Source organism: Cherax quadricarinatus, chromosome 11, assembly GCF_038502225.1.
Source record: "Cherax quadricarinatus isolate ZL_2023a chromosome 11, ASM3850222v1, whole genome shotgun sequence".
NCBI lineage: Eukaryota > Metazoa > Arthropoda > Malacostraca > Decapoda > Parastacidae > Cherax > Cherax quadricarinatus.
The window spans coordinates 4,736,354-4,756,253 of NC_091302.1; the positions used below are offsets into that span (position 1 = coordinate 4,736,354).

The following is a 19,900-nucleotide window of genomic DNA, read 5'->3' on the forward strand; positions in this document are numbered from 1 at the left end:
TTACTGCTAACATTGATAACAAAAAAATGAAAGCTGGTAAAGATTCCAAAACTGTGCAAGTGTTGGTACCAAATACAGAGGAAGTTTCACCAGTGAAAGATATTCTTCATATTACAACTACAAATATGACAGTCACAGCTTCAACTGCAATTGAATTAAAGCAAAAGGAAAACGGAGACTTGGTTAAGAGTAAGCTTACAGAAAGTATTATGATCAAGGTTAAAGATAATGAAGCCTCAAAAAATGTAGAGGCTAATACTGATAAATGTGCATTAACTGAACTTGACAAAGAACTGTCAGTATTAGAAGGTAAAAACACAGACATAATACTTCATAATACAAGAAGGAGTAAGACAGAGCAAATTAGAATTAAAACAAATAGTAAAAAAATAGCTAAATATAAGTGCAAATTTTGTGGCATCTCTTTGCAGACAACTTCCACTCTCAGAAGTCATGTGATGACTCACACTGGAGAGAAACCTCACAGTTGTCCATACTGTAGCATGACTTTCCGTCAGTCTCATCATTTGACAGAGCATGAGCGTACACATACAGGTGAACGGCCTTTTGAGTGTGAACTGTGTGAGGATACCTTTACGACAATGTCAGCCTTAAAGTTGCATGTGAAAGTACATAATGGGATAAAAAATCATAAGTGTCATATATGCTATGTAGCATTTTCTAGTGGTGGGCAGTTACGAATCCACTTGCTTAAACATGAAGATAAAATTTATGAATGCTCTGAATGTGGGGACAAGTTTATAACTGAGCCTAGACTTAAACGTCACCTGAGAATACACACTGGAGAAAGACCATTTCAGTGTGAGGAATGTGGAGTATCATTTCGTGAGGAGACAACATTAAGGGCTCACATGGGTACCCATCTTTCTCGTGGACCTTATCCTTGTGAATTGTGTGAAAAAGTATTTTCACGTCTAAGTAGTCTTTCATTACACAAGAAAGTGCACAACACTAATGGCACTTACAGGTATGTATCTCAGAAAATACCTGCACAAGATAATGACAATTATATTAATAAAACACTTAATGAAAATATATGTTTGAAAAATAATGTTTCTGAAAAGTCAGAATCTAGAAGTAAAAGTATATCAACTAAAGAAAAGAACTTTAGAAACAGCACTACAGTGCTCTCATCTGACACATTTTCATCCATTCAAAATATGCAATCACAAGACCTGGATTCAGATTTTATCAGCAACATTCAACCATCAGCCACTATTACAGGAAATGCCACGACAGAGGTTGAACAGATGACAAATATACCTCATCCAGATATTGTGCGGGATGCTTTAGCCACAGGCACTGTGTTGGAATCCCAGGGAGAGGATGGACAAGGATACTTGATTGTACTTCCAAAAGCTCTAGCAGAGAAAGATTACACTCTCATAACCTTTCCTCCTCTTCCTAAACCTAGGTCACCACCTATATCAGAAACTGTAGTGCTGCAGGAAACTGAAGAAATAGGACATAGCAACTGTGACTTGCTTGTTTGGGATAATGGTCTAGATTCTGTAACAGAAGTTACATTTGAACCTGAAAAAGAGCTATTTCCTGCTGAAGAAATGGATAATAAAACTAAAAAACAGAAAAGGCAAAAAATTTCAAAAGATGAAGAGATGATTATACATGATTTACACACAAATAAATCTATTAAATTTAAACGAAAAGAGAAAAAAATATTGGACAAAAAGATTCGTATTCCCAGATCATATGAGTGTGAACAGTGTGGCAAGGATTGTAAGACATCTTCCAATTATATTATACACATGCGTACTCATACAGGAGAAAGACCATATTATTGTGATTATTGTGGAATAGGGTTTAAACAGATAGCCCATTTAAAAGCTCACGTAAGGATACACACAGGAGAGGAACCATACAGGTGCAATCTGTGCGATGCTGCATTTAAACAATCTTCACGACTAAGATGTCACCAGAGAACCCAGCATATTGAGGGAAAGGTAAAGAAAATGAAAATTGCCAAGAAATGCTTTGTTAGAAATTTTTATTGCAAGATTTGTGATAAAACATTTCTGGATTCTTGCTATAAAAAACAGCACATGCAGACACATGCAGATGAGACACGATACAAATGTAACAAATGTGATGCTATATTCAAAACTAAAAGCAGCTTGAGGAAACACAGCAAGCTACATGTAGATGATAATGGGGGTATATGTGAAATGTGTGGTTTACAGCTTAAAAGCGTCAAGGCTTTAAATTTGCATAAACAAACATCACATAATATAGATATTGATGATCTTAATAAAGATGTATCTCATTTATTGGTTGGAATAAAAGATGAGGTTGAAGATGATGCTCCAAGCAGTGATGACAATAAAGAAGGCATTATAAAGACTGCCTCTGTTTCAGAAAATGGTCAGTATAAGCACAAATGTTCATTAGAAGTTGATTCAGGATGTGCTGAGAATACACTAAAAACTAAGAGCAGTATCACAGCTGTTTTAAAACAATACCAGTGTACAGTTTGCAAGAAAAATTTCAAGCAAAGTTCCAATCTTAAAACTCATATGAGAATGCATACAGATGAGAGACCATACAGGTGTAATGATTGTGGTAGTGCTTTCCGTCAAATTTCCCACTTAAAAGATCATGTGAAGATGCATACTGGAGAAAAACCTTTTAGATGTAGCAGTTGTTCAGCAGCCTTCACTCAATCCTCTGCAGTAAAATATCACATTAAAAAATACCACCAAGGAATGGCCCATGTGATGAAAGAGCAAAAAAATAAACATTTACTTGACAAAGAATTTATACTTCTTGAAAAAATAGGTAATTTGAATGAGGATCCTGTTGTAGTAAGTATTGACAATGGAAATACAGTATTAGTAGAATCTAAAACCTTTGAGAATGATATTGAAATTTTCAAAGATAAGAAAAAAGAACATTGTGTGAAGTGTGGAAAATACATCCATGAAAATGAAGAGCAGAAGAATATATGTAAATGTTCTGTTTATGGAAAACCATCAAAGGTTTTAACACCCAGTGTAAAATGTGAAGAAGAATTGAGTGAAGAATATATTGAAATCTGCATTGATCATTATAAACAAAAAGAAACTCATTTTAAAAATGACTCCTTAGAAACTGTCATAAAAAGAAATACTGAAGAGAAAGTTGAAATATTTAAAGGCATAAGTAAAGTTTGTAATTCTAGTGAATGTGAGGAACCATGTAAAAAATATGATAAGAAAGACAAAAGGGCAAAAGAAAATAGCTGTAATGGGAATACCTGCACTGCATGTGGAATAGTTTTTAGAAGAGCTTCAGCACTTAGGTTTCATAAACAGATGAGTCACAAAAATAGTTTTGATGAGGAACCTGGCTTAGTTTTGAACTGCAATAGTGAAAATGTTGATTTTGGGAAGAATAATAGAGTAAAACATTCAAGTAAGCTCATTAAAAAGATGTTGGTTAAACAGTCTCAATATCAACCTATAAATTTTCCTTTCAAAACTGAAGGGGAGAAAGAAGACCATAACATTTGTAAGATAGAATATTGCAAGTGCTCTTTTTGTGGTGAAAAATTTTCAGACTTATCAAAGTTAAATGAACATGTTAATAAATTGCACCCAGAGAAAATATTCACTGAAGAACTGCAAGCAACAGACAATAGTAACATAAACCCTACTCTAACAAGAAGTGCATCTGATAATTATAAGGTTAACTCATGGACTAGAAAAATAAAAAGAGAAAATGAAGGAAGTGCTGTAGCAAATGTAGTAAACAGCAATAATGTTAGGGAAAGGGAGATATATTTGAAGGAAAACAGTCAGTATAAGTGCCAGGGATGTGGAAAATCTTTCACAAGATTGGCCAAGTTAAAGGACCACATAAATAGCTGGTGTAAAAAGAAATTACACTGATGTATAGTGATGAATTTACCCAAAAAAATAAGAGCTCAAGAATTCTTATGAAGAAGAAATAAAAGTTCACAATATTGATTAATTTAAACACATTTGCAACTGAAGTTATGTTTTTATAATGGACATAACTAGGCAGTGAAGAGCTCTTAATCCAAGGAAACAGAGTTACTTTACCTTTTCTGGGACCAAACCACAGAACAGGTGGTGAGTCAGTCACAAAACTCCAGGCCAGTGATTTGCTCCTGTACCACAGGTGCTACAATTCCTCAATGAGTTTAACACTACCCCATGAATATACTGTAATAATAATCATACAGGCGTGCGTGAGCGTGTTAGATAGGAGTGAATGGAGACAAATAGTATTTGGGACCTGACGAGCTGTTGGAGTGTGAGCAGAATAATATTTAGTGAAGGGATTCAGGGAAACCGGTTATTTTATTAACCGGACTTGAGTCCTGGAAATGGGAAGTACAATGCCTGCACTCTAAAGGAGGGGTTTGGGATATTGGCAGTTTGGAGGGATATATTGTGTATTTTTATACGTATATACTTCTAAACTGTTGTATTCTGAGCACCTCTGCAAAAACAGTGATTATGTGTGAGTGAGGTGAAAGTGTTGAATGATGATGAAAGTATTTTCTTTTTGGGGATTTTCTTTCTTTTTGGGTCACCCTGCCTCGGTGGGAGATGGCCGACTTGTTGAAAAAAAAAAAATAGTATTTGCATTTACAATACTGGATCAGGGCTCTGCTTTGGAGTCCACATTTTCACTACTTAGTTTGTCATATAATATTCTTAAGTTTCCAGTGGTTATGGTGAGAAATTGATACAGATATAGTTACGTGGAAGTTTTATTGATGACCTTTTGCCACTGCAGGAACTTATCACGTCACTTAATTTGCATCCATGTTGGTATTTTACACCATTACCTGCCACCTGTGGTTGTATTATTATTATCATAATCAAGGGGACATGGTAAACTAGTTGGTCCAGTGGTTATAGTACATTCTACATTACCTCCTAATGGATTACAACTTCCTGCTTTGCCTATTTATTAACATATTTAGTATGTGCAGGTGCTCCTCGACATACGATGGTTCAACTTATGATATTTTGACTTTACGATGGTGCACAAACAGTTACTTAGATGAAACTTAAGATAATTACCCAGCATGAAAGCAGTAGGTCTGTAACTTGTGCTCATTTATTTACTTGTCAATACTGGTATTTAGTTACAGTAATTATTTGTTTATTTACTTATTCAGTGACACTAGTTATTTATTTACTTATTTATTTAGCATATCACATTCATATTTGACAAAATATTTCTGACTTACGATGGGTTTGTTGGAATGTAACCCCATCATTAGTCGAGGAGTATCTGCATTCCCAAATGTTACAAAATGCATATATTGTACCTAGTTAAGTGTCAGGACAGGTAACCAGAGTACTGAAACATCTAAATACTTGGTTTATGTTGTGTAAAGGGTCATTAATGCTGCTTATGACTTGTTCAGCAGCACCCAAGAAAATTTAATTCAAAATATGTATATGGATTAAAGCAAATATGAATCTCTCAGTATACAGTATACAGTGGACCCTCAACCAGCGATATTAATCCATTCCTGAGAGCTCATCGTTAATCGAAATAATCGTTAGTCAAGTTAATTTTCCCCATAAGAAATAATGGAAATCAAATTAATCCGTGCAAGACACCCCAAAGTATTGAAAAAAAAAATTTTACCACATGAAATATTAATTTTAATACACACAAACTGAAGAAGACATGCACAGTTACATGACACTTACCTTTATTGAAGATCTGGTGATGATTGATGGGATGGGATGGGAGGAGGGGAGACCGTTGATCTTCTTAGTGTTTAGAAGGGGAATCCCCTTCCATTAGCACTTGAGGTAGCAAGTCTTTTTCTGGGGTTACTTCCCTTGTTCTTTTAATGCCACTAGGGCCAGCTTGAGAGTCACTGGACTTCTGTCGCACAACATATCTGTCCATAGATACCTGTACCTCTCGTTCCTTTATGACTTTCCTAAAGTGGTTCACAACATTGTCAGTGTACAGGTTGCCAACACGGCTTGCAGTACCTGTGTCAGGGTGATTTTCATCAAAAACGGTTTGCACTTCAAGCCACTTTGCACACATTTCCTTAATCTTAGAAGTAGGCAACTTCTTCAATTTCTCTATCCCCTCCTCCGAAGCAGTTTCCTCAGGTCTGCCCTCCTGCTGTTCAAGATGATCTTGCAGCTCATCAGTGGTTTGTTCTTCATTGTCCTCCTCCACCAGCTCTTCCACATCCTCCCCACTAACCTCCAACCCCAAGGACTTCCCCAATGCCACAATGGATTCCTCAACTGGCATAGGAGTCTCAGGGTTAGCCTCAAACCCTTCAAAATCCCTTTTGTCTACACATTCTGGCCACAGTTTTTTCCAAGGAGAGTTCAAGGTCCTCTTAGTCACTTCCTCCCAAGCCTTACCTATAATGTTTACACAATTGAGGATGGTAAAATGATCTTTCCAAAACTCTCTTAGAGTCAGTTGAGTTTCTGAGGTCACTACAAAGCACCTTTCAAACATAGCTTTTGAGTACAGTTTCTTGAAGTTGGAAATGACCTGCTGGTCCATGGGCTGCAGGAGAGGAGTGGTATTAGGAGGCAAAAACTTCACCTTAATGAAGCTCATGTCCCTAGACAGTCGCTCTGCCAAGTCTGAAGGATGACCAGGAGCATTGTCTAATACCAGGAGGCACTTAAGGTCTAATTTCTTTTCAATTAGGTAATTTTTCACATTGGGGGCAAATACATGGTGTAACCAGTCATAGAAAAAGTCCCTAGTGACCCATGCCTTACTGTTTGCCCTCCACAGCACACACAGATTAGCCTTGACGACATTGTTTTTCCTGAACACTCTGGGAGTTTCAGAGTGATACACCAATAAAGGCTTCCCTTTGCAGTCACCACTAGCATTGGCACACATCAACAGAGTAAGCCTGTCTTTCATCGGCTTATGTCCTGGGAGTGCCTTTTCCTCCTGAGTAATGTACGTCCTGCTTGGCATTTTCTTCCAAAACAGGCCTGTTTCGTCACAATTAAACACTTGTTCAGGTTTCAGTCCTTCACTGTCTATGTACCCCTTGAATTCCTGCACATATTTTTCAGCCGCTTTGTGGTCCTAACTGGCAGCCTCACCATGCCTTATCACACTATGAATGCCACTACGCTTCTTAAATCTCTCAAACCAACCTTTGCTGGCCTTAAATTCACTCACATCACTAGTTGCTGGCATTTTTTTAATTAAATCGTCATGCAACTTCTTAGCCTTTTCACATATGATCGCTTGAGAGATGCTATCTCCTGCTATCTGTTTCTCGTTTATCCACACCAATAAGAGTCTCTCAACATCTTCTACCGCTTGTGATCTCAGTTTCGAAAACATAGTTGCACCTTTGGCAAGAACAGCTTCCTTGATTGCCGTTTTCTTGCCCACAATAGTAGCGATGGTTGATTGGGGTTTATTATACAACCTGGCCAGCTCAGAGACATGCACTCCACTTTCATACTTAGCAATGATCTCTTTCTTCATTTCCATAGTAATTCTCACCCTTTTTGCTGTAGGGTTGGCACTAGAAGCTTTCTTGGGGCCCATGGTGACTTATTTTGCAGGTGCAATCACTACAAAGGCTGTGATAATATGAAATGTTCCAGTTGTATGTTTGGAAGCTACCGCGGTGGCTGGCTTGTAAACACTGGCACCCACGGGACAAGTGAGGCGCGCTCAGGCCAAAGTGGACGCGTCTCGTATGGAACAAATAGCGCTGGTCGGGTTTTTAAGCGCTAGTCGAGGCAAAATTTTTGCGTTAAAATGTATCGCTAGTCAGATTTATCATTAATCGATGCCATCGCTGGTTGAGGGTCCACTGTATATCCTGAGAAATATATACTATACCTCTCAGTGTAACAGTGAGAAATATGAATATTTCAATATACAGTATATATCCTGAGAAATATATGCTGTACTTCTCAATATAACAGTAAGAAATACGAATCTCTCAATATATAGTGGACCCCCGGATTTCATCTGGTGTGGAAATCTTACAATTTGGATTTCGACCACTTTTTGCAGCGAAATTTTACCCTGGGTTTTGTACATCCGCTCAGAAATCATCTGTACCAGACACATCTGCCTGGGCCGCTCATACATTTGTGACTCACTCTTGGGCACATTAAATGTCTTATTTTACGTTAATATAGACATTTTCCTTAATACATCTAGGATATTTTCTTCAAAATCATATAAGAAACATGTTACATAGCATATAAACATGCAGTGTTTATATGCTATGGAGAGGTGGTAGTCGTTGGAGGGAAAACATTACGTTTTCTCTGGTCCAGCATTAGAGAAAACATATATGAATCTACATTGGCGCAGTCACCACCCTTTATATGTACATAACGCTTTTGTTTATAATTCTTGGCATGAATTATTCATTTCTTCTCCTTTTGTTTATGATAGCATCTAAAGGTAGTTGTTAGAAATGATTAAACTCAGTGAACATGGTATGTCAATGGTAATAATATGGCTTTGGGCCACAGTGTAGGTAGCCGATAGGTGTAGCCCAGGCAGGCTACACCTACCGGCTACCTACACTGACTTCCTACAAATAAATACTACTCACCTCTCACCCTACATTAAGACTACAAATATTTTAAGGTAAGTAATGAATGTACTGTGTATGTATTTTACTTTTTATTGTGTTTTTTAATGCCTAGTTCTATTACTAACTTAATTTATTTTTTGTTAATATTTTTGGGTGTCTGGAACAGATTAATTGGATTTACATTATTTCTTATGGGAAATGCATGTACACTGTATTACTTCAGTTTTTGTCCATTTTGGATTTCAACATACCTTCTGAAATGAATTAAGGACAAACACTGGGGGTCCACTGTACAGTATGTATGCTGAAAAATATATGCTGTACTTCTCAATGTAACATTGAGAAATATGTCTTGTATACCATGAGAGATACACACCTCCTGTATATACTCAGAGACTTATACCTCTTAGTGTACATATACTCTGAGAGATATGTATATCTTGGTTGGTTTAGAAACACACTTAAACAAGGTTTATACCATATCTTGGTACACATAATGTACTCAGCCATCATTTGTTAAATAATTCTAAATTTCAATTCATTTACTCTGAAATTGTATTAAGTAAATCTGTGTTAGGAATATCTGTGATAATTAACTTAAGATGAAGTATGTTATTTAACCCTTAAACTGTCCAAACAGATTTCCATTCACATGCGCAGTGCTCCAAAAGTAGATCATCGTTTTTTTACATATTTTCAAATAAAAAAAAAAACGTAGATCAGTTTTTTTTACACGTTTTTAAATGTAAAAAAAAAAAAAGATCTACGTTTTTTTTACATACTTTCAAATGTTGAAAAAACGAAGATCTACGTTTGGACAGTTTAAGGGTTAATCTGTTATTCTTGTTACATTCACAAGGATACAGCAACTGACAAAGACAAAATTATTACCAATTTATGTACAGTATGTTAGAATGAATTTCTGTATTTGTAGTTATTGTATTTTTATGAAAAAAGATTGATGGAGAAGGATACTGCATGACATACAGGTTTAGCCCACACTCCAATGTACTGTTGGAGTGTGAGCAAAGTAACATTTATGAAAGGATTCAGGAAACTGGTTAGCTGGACTCAAGTCCTTGAGGTAGGAAGTACAGTGTCTGTACTTGGAAGGAGATATTTTAGTTTTGAATTGTAATATCAGAACCCTTTTGACAAGACAGTAATGGAGTAAGTGATGGTGAAAGAGTTTCTTCTTTTTTTGGGGTCACCCTACCTCTGTGGAAGAGATGGCTGGTGTATTAAATTGTTTAAAAAATTATACCTGCACATATTCTCCATTGGGAAGTGGAAAAGAATTCTTCCTCTGTAAGCCATGTGTGTCGTAAGAGGCGACTAAAATGCTGGGAACAAGGGACTAGTAACCCCTTCTACTGTATAAATTACTAAATTTAAAAAGAAAGACTTTAGTTTTTCTTTTTAGGTCACCCTGCCTCTTTGGGGTACGACTGGTGTGTTAAAAAAAATCTGCGTATGTTACATTGATGGGGAAAACACTAAACTTGTAAAAGCCATATATCACATAGGCAATAGGAGGTACAGTGGACCCTTGAATTTCGTGATTAATCCATTCCAGAGAGTCCGCCGAAATTCAAAATTCATTATTTTCAAAATCATTTTCCCCATAATAATGTAAATTAAATTAATATATTCCAGACACCCAAAAGTATTAATTTTTTTTTTCCATTAAATGTGCATATTTCTACACAGAAAACAATGAGACATGAAGAATAAAACAATAACAACTTGACACTTACTTTTATTGAAGAGTTGTTGATGTGCGGAAGAGGGGAGAGGATGGAAGAGTTACTATTGTTTGGAAGGGGGAATCCCCTTCCATAAAGACTTCAAGTACCAAGTTCTTTTCTGGGGTTACTTCCTTTCTTTGTTTTCTAATGCAATTAGGACCAGCTTGAGAGTCACTGGATCCCTGTCGCTCAAAAAATTGTTCCAGAAATGTCTGTTTCTGGCGTTTCTTTAAAATTTGCCCAAAATGAGACAAGACGTTGTCATTGAACATGTCTCATACACAGCCTGCAACAGCTTTGTCAGGGTGATGTTCCTCCACAAATTTTTCCATCCTAGTCCACACTGCACACATCTCCTTAACCTCTGAAGAAAGCAACTTTCTTCCCTCTCTCCACCTCCTCTGAAGCAATTTCTTGAGCTGTGATCTGTTGCTGTTGCAGATTAAGGTCTAGCAGCTCTTCAGTGGTTAGCTCTTCATTGTGGTCCTCCTCCAACTCTTCCACATCCTCCCCACTAACCTCCAAACCCATGGGCTTCCCCAATGCCACAATAGATTCCACAACTGGCATAGGGTCCTCAGGGTCAGCCTCAAACTCTTCAAAATCTTTGTCGAGGACACATTTTGGCCACAATTTTCTTCAAGCAGAGTTCATCATCCTGGAAGTCACTCCCTGCCAAGCCTTACCTATAAGGTTTATGCAATGGAGGATATTGAAGCAATCTTTCCAGAACTCTCTTAGGGTCAATTCAGAGTCCAAGGTTATGTTAAAGCACCTTTGAAACGTTGCTTTGGTGTAGAGTTTTTTGAAGCTTGAAATGATCTGCTGGTCCATGGGCTGGAGGAGTCACTGGAATTAGGGGGGGCAAGAAGTTCACTGTGATGAAATTAAACTTCTTCACCATTTGCTCTTCCAAGTCTGGAGGATCAACAGGAGCATTGTCCATTACCAGGAGGCACTTGAGTTCCAATTTATTTTCCAGGAGGTATTTCTTCACACTGGGGCCAAACACTTCATAGAACCAATCAAGGAAAATGTCTCTCATGACCCATGCCTTACTGTTAGCCTTCCACATCACACACAAATTAGCCTTCATGACACTGTTTTTCTTGAACACTCTGGGATTTTCAGAGTGATACACCAGTAAAGGCTTCACTTTGAAATCCCCACTAGCATTACCACACAACATGAGAGTTAGCCTGTCTTTCATAGGATTGTGTCCTGGCAGTGCCTTTTCCTCCTGCGTGATGCAGATCCTCTTTGGCATTTTCTTCCAAAACAGGCCTGTTTCGTCACAACTGAACACTTGTAGGGGGAAGAATCCTTCAGCCTCTACATAGTCCTTGAATTCACTTATGAATTTTTCAGCTGCATGTTTGTCTGAACTGGCAGCCTCACCATGCCTCACAACAATGTGTATGCCACTTCCCTTCTTGAAATTTTTGAACCAGCCTTTGCTGGCTTTGAATTCACCTATGTCAGCACTTGTTCCAGGCCTTTTCTTCATGAGATCGTCATGCAACTGCCTTGCCTTTTCCCAGATTATCCTTTTGTTCGATCCACACCAGCAACATCTCCTCAACACCTTCGATTATTTGCGATCTCTTTTTCGTTAGCATATTCACCCCTTTTGCAACATCAGCTTCCTTGATTTCCTTTTTCTTCACCACAGTGGAAGTGATGGTTGAATGGGCTTTCCTGTACATCCTGGAGAGCTCCACCACACGCACTCCACTTTCATATTTTTCTATGATCTCTTTGTTTACTTCAATTGTGTTTCTCACTTTGTTTACCAAAGGGCTGGCACTAGGAGCTTTCTTTGGGCCCATGGTGGCTTATTTAGCAGCTGCAAGCACTAAAACAAATGAAATATATTAAGAAATGTATCATATGAACCCGTGAGGTGATCATCACTCGCCGAGATACAATGCCAGACTGACACTGAATGGTGTTTGTGTGCCCACGGCTGCTGATAGGCTGCTCGGACTCGTTTCACATGACTGCCAATTTCTAAGCCAAATCACGAAAATCAAGCCAATATTTTGAAGAAAAAAGTCACCGATTTCCAAAAATTCATGATATTCATGGGGGACGAAATTCAAGGGTCCACTGTAATCAAGTTTAGTTCAAGAGAGGAGTGGCAACTTCTGTTTCTTGAATTAAAAGTTCTTCTTTGAAGGGTACACATAAAACATGTTTATTTTTACTGTAAATTACTGCTGTTTCATTATTTTTGTTTGAATATTAGCGAATTAGTCTTGAAGTTACTATAATTTAGTGATGTGGCAAAATAAAAAAAATATATATCTGAAATATACACAATTTTTATTCATTTTCTAATCCACCCAATTAAATATTTATCATATATGAAAAGTGTGTATTAATTTTGCCTACCTGGTCGTTATCCTTTGATATATCATTGGAGAATACAGTATTACTCTTGAAATAATGTTTGTAAATAATAATATACATTTAGTTATATAAAATTAGACCTTAAAGAGATGATGCCTTACCAATATGTGTCGTCATAAGTTTCATTCTATTGTAAAAAGACACGGTACCATGACTGGAACAATACACAAATAACTTGCACATAGGAGAATGAAACTTATGATAATGATTCAGATTGACTTGGACCAATATGTGTGACTAATTAATGGTCCATCTTGGACCAATAAGTCCTCATAAATTTCATTGTGTGTGTGGAGTCATTTGTGTACAGTCATACCCAGCTCTATGTCATTAATTATTAATAATAAATTTATTTTGACACGATACATGGTTGTACAAAGGAATAATAGTTGGGTGTACATGCTAAAAGCCCTTTTGTATGCAGAGCATTTTGGGCAAACTTAAAATTAACTTAACCCTTTGACTGTCGAAGGGCCCAATCCTGAAGTTGCTCCTGGTGTCGCAAAATATTCGAAAAAATAAAAAATTATTTTTTCTTATGAAATGATAGAGAATCTTTTCCCGATTGTAAAGACACCAAAAAAACGAAATTTGATGGAAAACTGACGGAATTATGCTCTCGCGAAGTTAGCGACTTCGGCGATATTTAAAAATCGGCAATTTCGCCCACTTTGAGCCCTATTTTCGGCTAATTCCGTTATTCCAGTCAACCAAACTCATAACTATTTCTTCAGAACTCTATTTTTTCTATCGATTGAGCACAAGAAACTGCCCATTTACCGATTTCAACTACCCAATAACATGGTCAGAAATTTGCAATTTGGCCAATTTCACGAAAATTAAAAAATACGACAATTTCAAAATAAGGTCCAGAATGAACAATGCAGACATTCCTGGCTCTAAAATAAGATTTTCTTTGTTCATCAGTCATGTCTCCAGGTCCCTGTGATATTACTCTTGCTTTTTATTTTGAAACTTTATTCAAACAAAAAATAGAAGATTTACTGTTATGCAGACTACTGCAATACTGTAATAATTGTAAAAATTACATCAACCCATTCATGACTGCGTATTAGAATGGCTATTTGGACATTTATTGGACAATGACATCATTTGTTTACTTTTGAACATCGGCAAAAATCAAACATTTCCTGTACTTTGTGCTCCATTTCCAGGTTCTTTTTATAGTAAAATTAATCAAAATCACCTCCATTTCTATAATATAGTTTCCATTCTATCAAATGAGACCATGAAAACGAGAATACAACCACAAATACTATATGAAAATAGACCACAAAGTCGGCATTTTAATTAAAAAAAACGGTCGGAGTTTTTTTTTCTCATTATGCACTGCGTGCTCCAGGATTTTTTTTATGTGGTGCACACTGACCACACAGACCCATTCTCTCACATGTGGGCCTACTAGCTTTCTCCTGCCTGATTTGAAGCCGCTAGAATTTATGAGTATATATACGTCAAACACGGTACCTCACAAACGTATATATACGGCCGCGACAGTCAAAGGGTTAAGATTAGTAAGACACTAACAGTTCATGTGGTCATTAGTGGTAATTGGTTCAAAGAGCTGTGAGGTAACCCGGTTTTTGACGTAAACCGGACATAATGCTTTAAAATGATGACAAACACTGTAAAACTAGCATAAATAACTCACAAAAGAATATAACTATTGCTAAACCTTAAAGAACACTAAAAACACATTTTAGTCACATTTTTTAAAGAATAATGAAAACAATTAAAAAAATCATGATGTAGGTGACATTGCTGAGACACAAAGTTGGACATAATGACATTCACTGAACTGAAATTTACTCCAGAAAAGTGGCGTAAAGGTAAATTTGAGGTAGGCTGAAATGACATGAAGTGGGGTATGACTGTGTAGCGCTTTCTGCAATCAGAGTAACAGTACATTTGGGTCAAACATGATTACGTACTTCCATTTCTCAGGCGCTGTATGACCCTCAGGGGTTTAGCATCTCCACTGAATATAACAATATAATAATTTGTTACTCTGCCTTATCTGAGTGGATAATGTAAACATTTGAAGCTCAACCGCACAAAACTGTATTGCAGATGTTTTTGTTTATACATCTACCATCCGACTTACGACCGAGTTCGGTTCCGAGAAACCGGTTGTAAGTTGAAATGGTCGTAAGTCAAACTTTACTGCTGAATATCAACAAAACATTTTTGTAATGACTTTATTTTATTGTTTTATTTTGGTATTTCATGTTTTACTTTACTTTTTATGTTGTTAGTACTGTATTTTATATTGTAAGGTTTAGGATAAACACTGTGTACAACACAAATAGTTGTATATTTCCCAGAAATTTGGCATAAAAAACACGGTCGTAAGTCGAGTGGTTGCAAGTCGAGCAGGTCGTAAGTCGGATGGTAGGTGTATTTTCTACTTTGTGATAGATGTATGAACTGTACAAGTTTAGTACAGTGGACCCTCGACCAACGATGGCATCGTATAACGTTAAATCTGACTAGCGATACATTTCAACGCAAAAATTTTGCCTCGACTAGCGCTAAAAAACTCGACCAACGCTATTCGTTCTGTTCGAAACGCATCCACTTGTGGCCTGAGCACGCCTCACTTGTCCCGTGGGTGCCAGTGTTTACAAGCCAGCCACCCACCGCGGTCCCATCCAAACATGCAATCGGAACATTTCATATTATCACAGCATTTTTAGTGATTGCACCTGCAAAATAAGTCACCATGGGCCCCAAGAAAGCTTCTAGTGCTAACCCTACAGCAAAAAGGGTGAGAATTACTATGGATATGAAGAAAGAGATCATTGCTAAGTATGAAAGTGGAGTGCGTGTCTCCGAGCTGGCCAGGTTGTACACAAAACCCCAATCAACCATCGCTACTATTGTGGCCAAGAAAACGGCAATCAAGGAAGCTGTTCTTGCCAAAGGTGCAACTATGTTTTCGAAACTGAGATCGCAAGTGATAGGAGATGTTGAGAGAGTGTTATTGGTGTGGATAAACGAAAAACAGATAGTAGGAGATAGCATCTCTCAAGCGATCATATGTGAAAAGGCTAGGAAGTTGCATGACGATTTAATTAGAAAAATGCCTGCAACTAGTGGTGATGTGAGTGAATTTAAGGCCAGCAAAGGTTGGTTTGAGAGATTTAAGAATCGTAGTGGCATACATAGTGTGATAAGGCATGGTGAGGCTGCCAGTTCGGACCAAAATGCAGCTGAAAAATATGTGCAGGAATTCAAGGAGTACATAGACAGTGAAGAATTGAAACCTGAACAAGTGTTTAATTGTGACGAAACAGGCCTGTTTTGGAAGAAAATGCAAAGCAGGACCTACATTACTCAGGAGGAAAAGGCATTCCCAGGACATAAGCCTATGAAAGACAGGCTTACTCTGTTGATGTGTGCTAATGCTAGTGGTGATTGCAAAGTGAAGCCTTTATTGGTGTATCACTCTGAAACTCCCAGAGTGTTCAGGAAAAACAATGTCCTCAAGGCTAATTTGTGTGTGATGTGGAGGGCAAACAGTAAGGCATGGGTCACTAGAGACCTTTTCTATGACTGGTTACACCATGCATTTGCCCCCACTGTGAAAAATTACCTCCTGGAAAATAAATTGGACCTTAAGTGCCTCCTGGTATTAGACAGTGCTCCTGGTTATCCTTCAGTTGTGGCAGAGCGACTTTCTGGGGACATGAGCTTCATTAAGGTCAAGTTTTTGCCTCCTAATACCACTCCTCTCCTGCAGCCCATGGACCAGCAGGTCATTGCAAACTTCAAAAAACTCTACACAAAAGCTATGTTTGAAAGGTGCTTTGTAGTGACCTCAGAAACTCAATTGACTCTAAGAGAGTTTTGGAGAGATCACTTTAGCATCCTCAATTGTGTAAACATTATAGGCAAAGCCTGGGAGGAAGTGACTAAGAGGACCTTGAACTCTGCTTGGAAGAAATTGTGGCCAGAATGTGTAGACAAAAGGGATTTTGAAGGATTTGAGGCTAACCCTGAGAAGCCTATGCCAGTTGTGGAATCAACTGTGGCATTGCGGAAGTCCTTGGGGTTGGAGGTTAGTGGGGAGGATGTGGAAGAGTTGGTGGAGGACGACAATGAACTAACCACTGATGAGCTGCAAGATCATCTTCAACAGCAAGAGGCCAGACCTGAGGAAACTGCTCCGGAGGAGGGGATAGAGAAATTGAAGAAGTTGTCTACTTCAAAGCTTAAGGAAATGTGTGCAATGTGGCTTAAAGTGCATACCTTTTTTGATGAAAATCACCCTCACACAGCTATTGCAAGCCGTGCTGGTGACTATCAAACTGACAATGTTGTGAAACACTTCAGGAATGTCATAAAGGAACAGGAGGTACAGGCCTCTATGGACAGATATGTTGTGCGACAGAGGTCCAGTGACTCTCAAGCTGGTCCTAGTGGCATTAAAAGAAGAAGGGAAGTAACCCCGGAAAAGGACTTGACACCTCAAGTGCTAATGGAAGGGGATTCCCCTTCTAAACACTAACAAGATCAACGGTTTCCCCTCCTCTCATCCCATCAATCATCACCAGATCTTCAATAAAGGTAAGTGTCATGTAATTGTACATGTCTTCTTCAGTTTGTGTGTATTAAAATTAATATTTCATGTGGTAAATTTTTTTTTTTTTCATTACTTTTGGGTGTCTTGCACGGATTAATTTGATTTCCATTATTTCTTATGGGGAAAATTAACTCGACTAACGATAATTTCGACTAACGATGAGCCCTCAGGAATGGATTAATATCGTTGGTCAAGGGTCCACTGTACTTTCCTATTAACAACATAAACAATTGCTTTGTGATGTATTTGTGAATATAATAATACAGTAACCTCCATTCAAATTCCAAGTACATTCAAGAAGGTAGGATTGTTTTGATACCGAAGGGCTCTTGGTTTAAGGAACTGAAGCCACCTATTTCTTCCATAGTTCAAGCCTGACTGCCTCGCATATCCCAGGTTATATGACCCATGAGCTTACTGCTTCCTTATGAATATAATAGTTATGTAGCTCAAAGTGTGGTGGAAGGTTGATGCTGTAAAACACGTTACTCTCACAGCAGACTAATGCCTTCAACACCTGTAAAATTCATGGTAATATTATTATTATTGTAATTAAAACTAAGTGCTAAACCCACAAGTCATACAGCGATCCGCGTTAATAAAACTACTTGCAAATTGTCTCTTAATATAAATGTACTTAATTACCTAAAAATATACTGAATAAATAGACATTGACGTTACTTTCATCAGTTAAAGTTTCCTTTGAACGCTGGATGCAGCACTGTATGACCCTTGTGGGTCTAGTGCTTAGTTATGATTATAATATAACAAACTCTGGATAAGTTTATTAGGGAACAGTTATACAAGTTTTAAATGATTACAACTGGCTTACATAGTAACATTACCTAGGATAACCCAGTGTAAATTATCTAACAATAATAATTAATTACTACATGTACATGTACAAGGTATATAGGCCATAGATGACATCAGTGACATACTGCTATATAGAAAGCCCCTAGTTATGTTAAGCATTTTCCACAAATTAGGTCAGTGTCCCAGGATGCGACCCACACCAGTCCACTAACACCCAGGTACACATTTTACTGATGGAAGAACAGGAACAGCAGGTGTCTTATAGAAACACGTCCGTAATGTTTTCCAGCCGTACCAGAGATGGGAACCCCGGACCTCGGTGTGACCTGCAGGTACAGGTACACATAAGTACAATTACCATACATAGTAACATGTGTGAATTACCCACCAGGATAACCCCTAAAAATTTTTACTTATTTCCATTAGGGTCCTTGGAATAAGCCAGTGTAAATTACCTAGGGTAATCCCTCCTCCCCCCAAAAAAAAGGTCAGTGCTTCTTGATTAAAAGAATTAACAGCTATCCTTCCTTACTTTGACTCACGAAATCGTAATGACACTATTGCAAACAAACCATACCACGGATGGGGATAGAACCCGCGATCAAAATCCGATTACACCTCACTCGCACAGCTGCTGTATGACACGTACGTGTTTAAATTATTATTATTATTATCAAAAAGAAGCGCTAAGATACGTGTTTAGAGCGTCGCTCATCGTAATAAGTTTCTCTCGTTTCTACATGACTGTTAAGGGTTTAACGCTTCATTATGATTATAATAATAATTGTTTCCTCATTACTGTACGAAAGAATATTCAACGAGGTGGTGATTGATGGTTTCATGTTCTAGGTCACGTATCCCTGACAGTAAGTCATGCATGACGATTGTTCTTCATGTGTACCTGTGCTGATATAAACTTACTGTTACTGGTGGCCCAGTGGCCTGGTGGCTAAAGCTCCCGCTTCACACACGGAGGGCCCGGGTTCGATTCCCGGCGGGCGGAAACATTTCGACACGTTTCCTTACACCTGTTGTCACCTAGCAGCAAATAGGTACGAGTCGACGGTGTATCCTGGGGGACAAGATTGAGGACTCTAACGCACTGACTTTCTTGGGTTATCCTGGGTGGCTAACCCTCCGGGGTTAAAAATCCGAACGAAATCTCTTCTTCCCGGGACACTGGAAGGCAGGGTTCGATACGGTGTAAGCTCTAAGTGGCCCTAAAAGCCTGAAAAAGAGGTTCTAGGGTAAAGGAAAGCTTGTTAGTAAGTTTATTTAGTTACAAGTACACATAAGTACAATTATCATACATAGTTTAACACGTATGTAAATAACCCATTAGGATAACCCCCCAAAAGTCAGAAAAATTAACATTTCCATTGGTATTCTTGGACTTATTACCGGTATATAATACCGATAGGTTGAAGACAGACATAAGGCCCCCAATAGAAATAAATCACTTCCTAGCTTTTTTTTGGGTTATTACCTGGAGTTTACCTGGGGAGAGTTTCGGGGGTCAACGCCCCCGCGGCCCGGTCTGTGACCAGGCCTCCTGGTGGATCAGCGCCTGATCAACCAGGCTGTTGCTGCTGGCTGCACGCAAACCAACGTACGAGCCACAGCCCGGCTGATCAGGAACTGACTTTAGGTGCTTGTCCAGTGCCAGCTTGAAGACTGCCAGGGGTCTGTTGGTAATCCCCCTTATGTGTGCTGGGAGGCAGTTGAACAGTCTCGGGCCCC

At 38.2% G+C, this 19,900-nt stretch overlaps 1 protein-coding gene across 1 annotated transcript in view; it reads left to right on the forward strand.

Annotated features, from left to right (window-relative positions):
• The window catches only part of LOC128687490 (zinc finger protein 585B-like), a 17,030-nt gene extending 4,365 nt beyond the window's left edge, over positions 1-12,665 (forward strand). The window contains exon 2 of the mRNA XM_070083910.1: positions 1-12,665. This exon is cut by the window's left edge and continues 308 nt beyond it. Within this exon, the coding sequence (XP_069940011.1) occupies positions 27-3,905 (3,879 nt within the window). The 5' untranslated portion in view covers positions 1-26 and the 3' untranslated portion in view covers positions 3,906-12,665.
• The last annotated feature ends 7,235 nt before the right edge of the window (positions 12,666-19,900 follow it).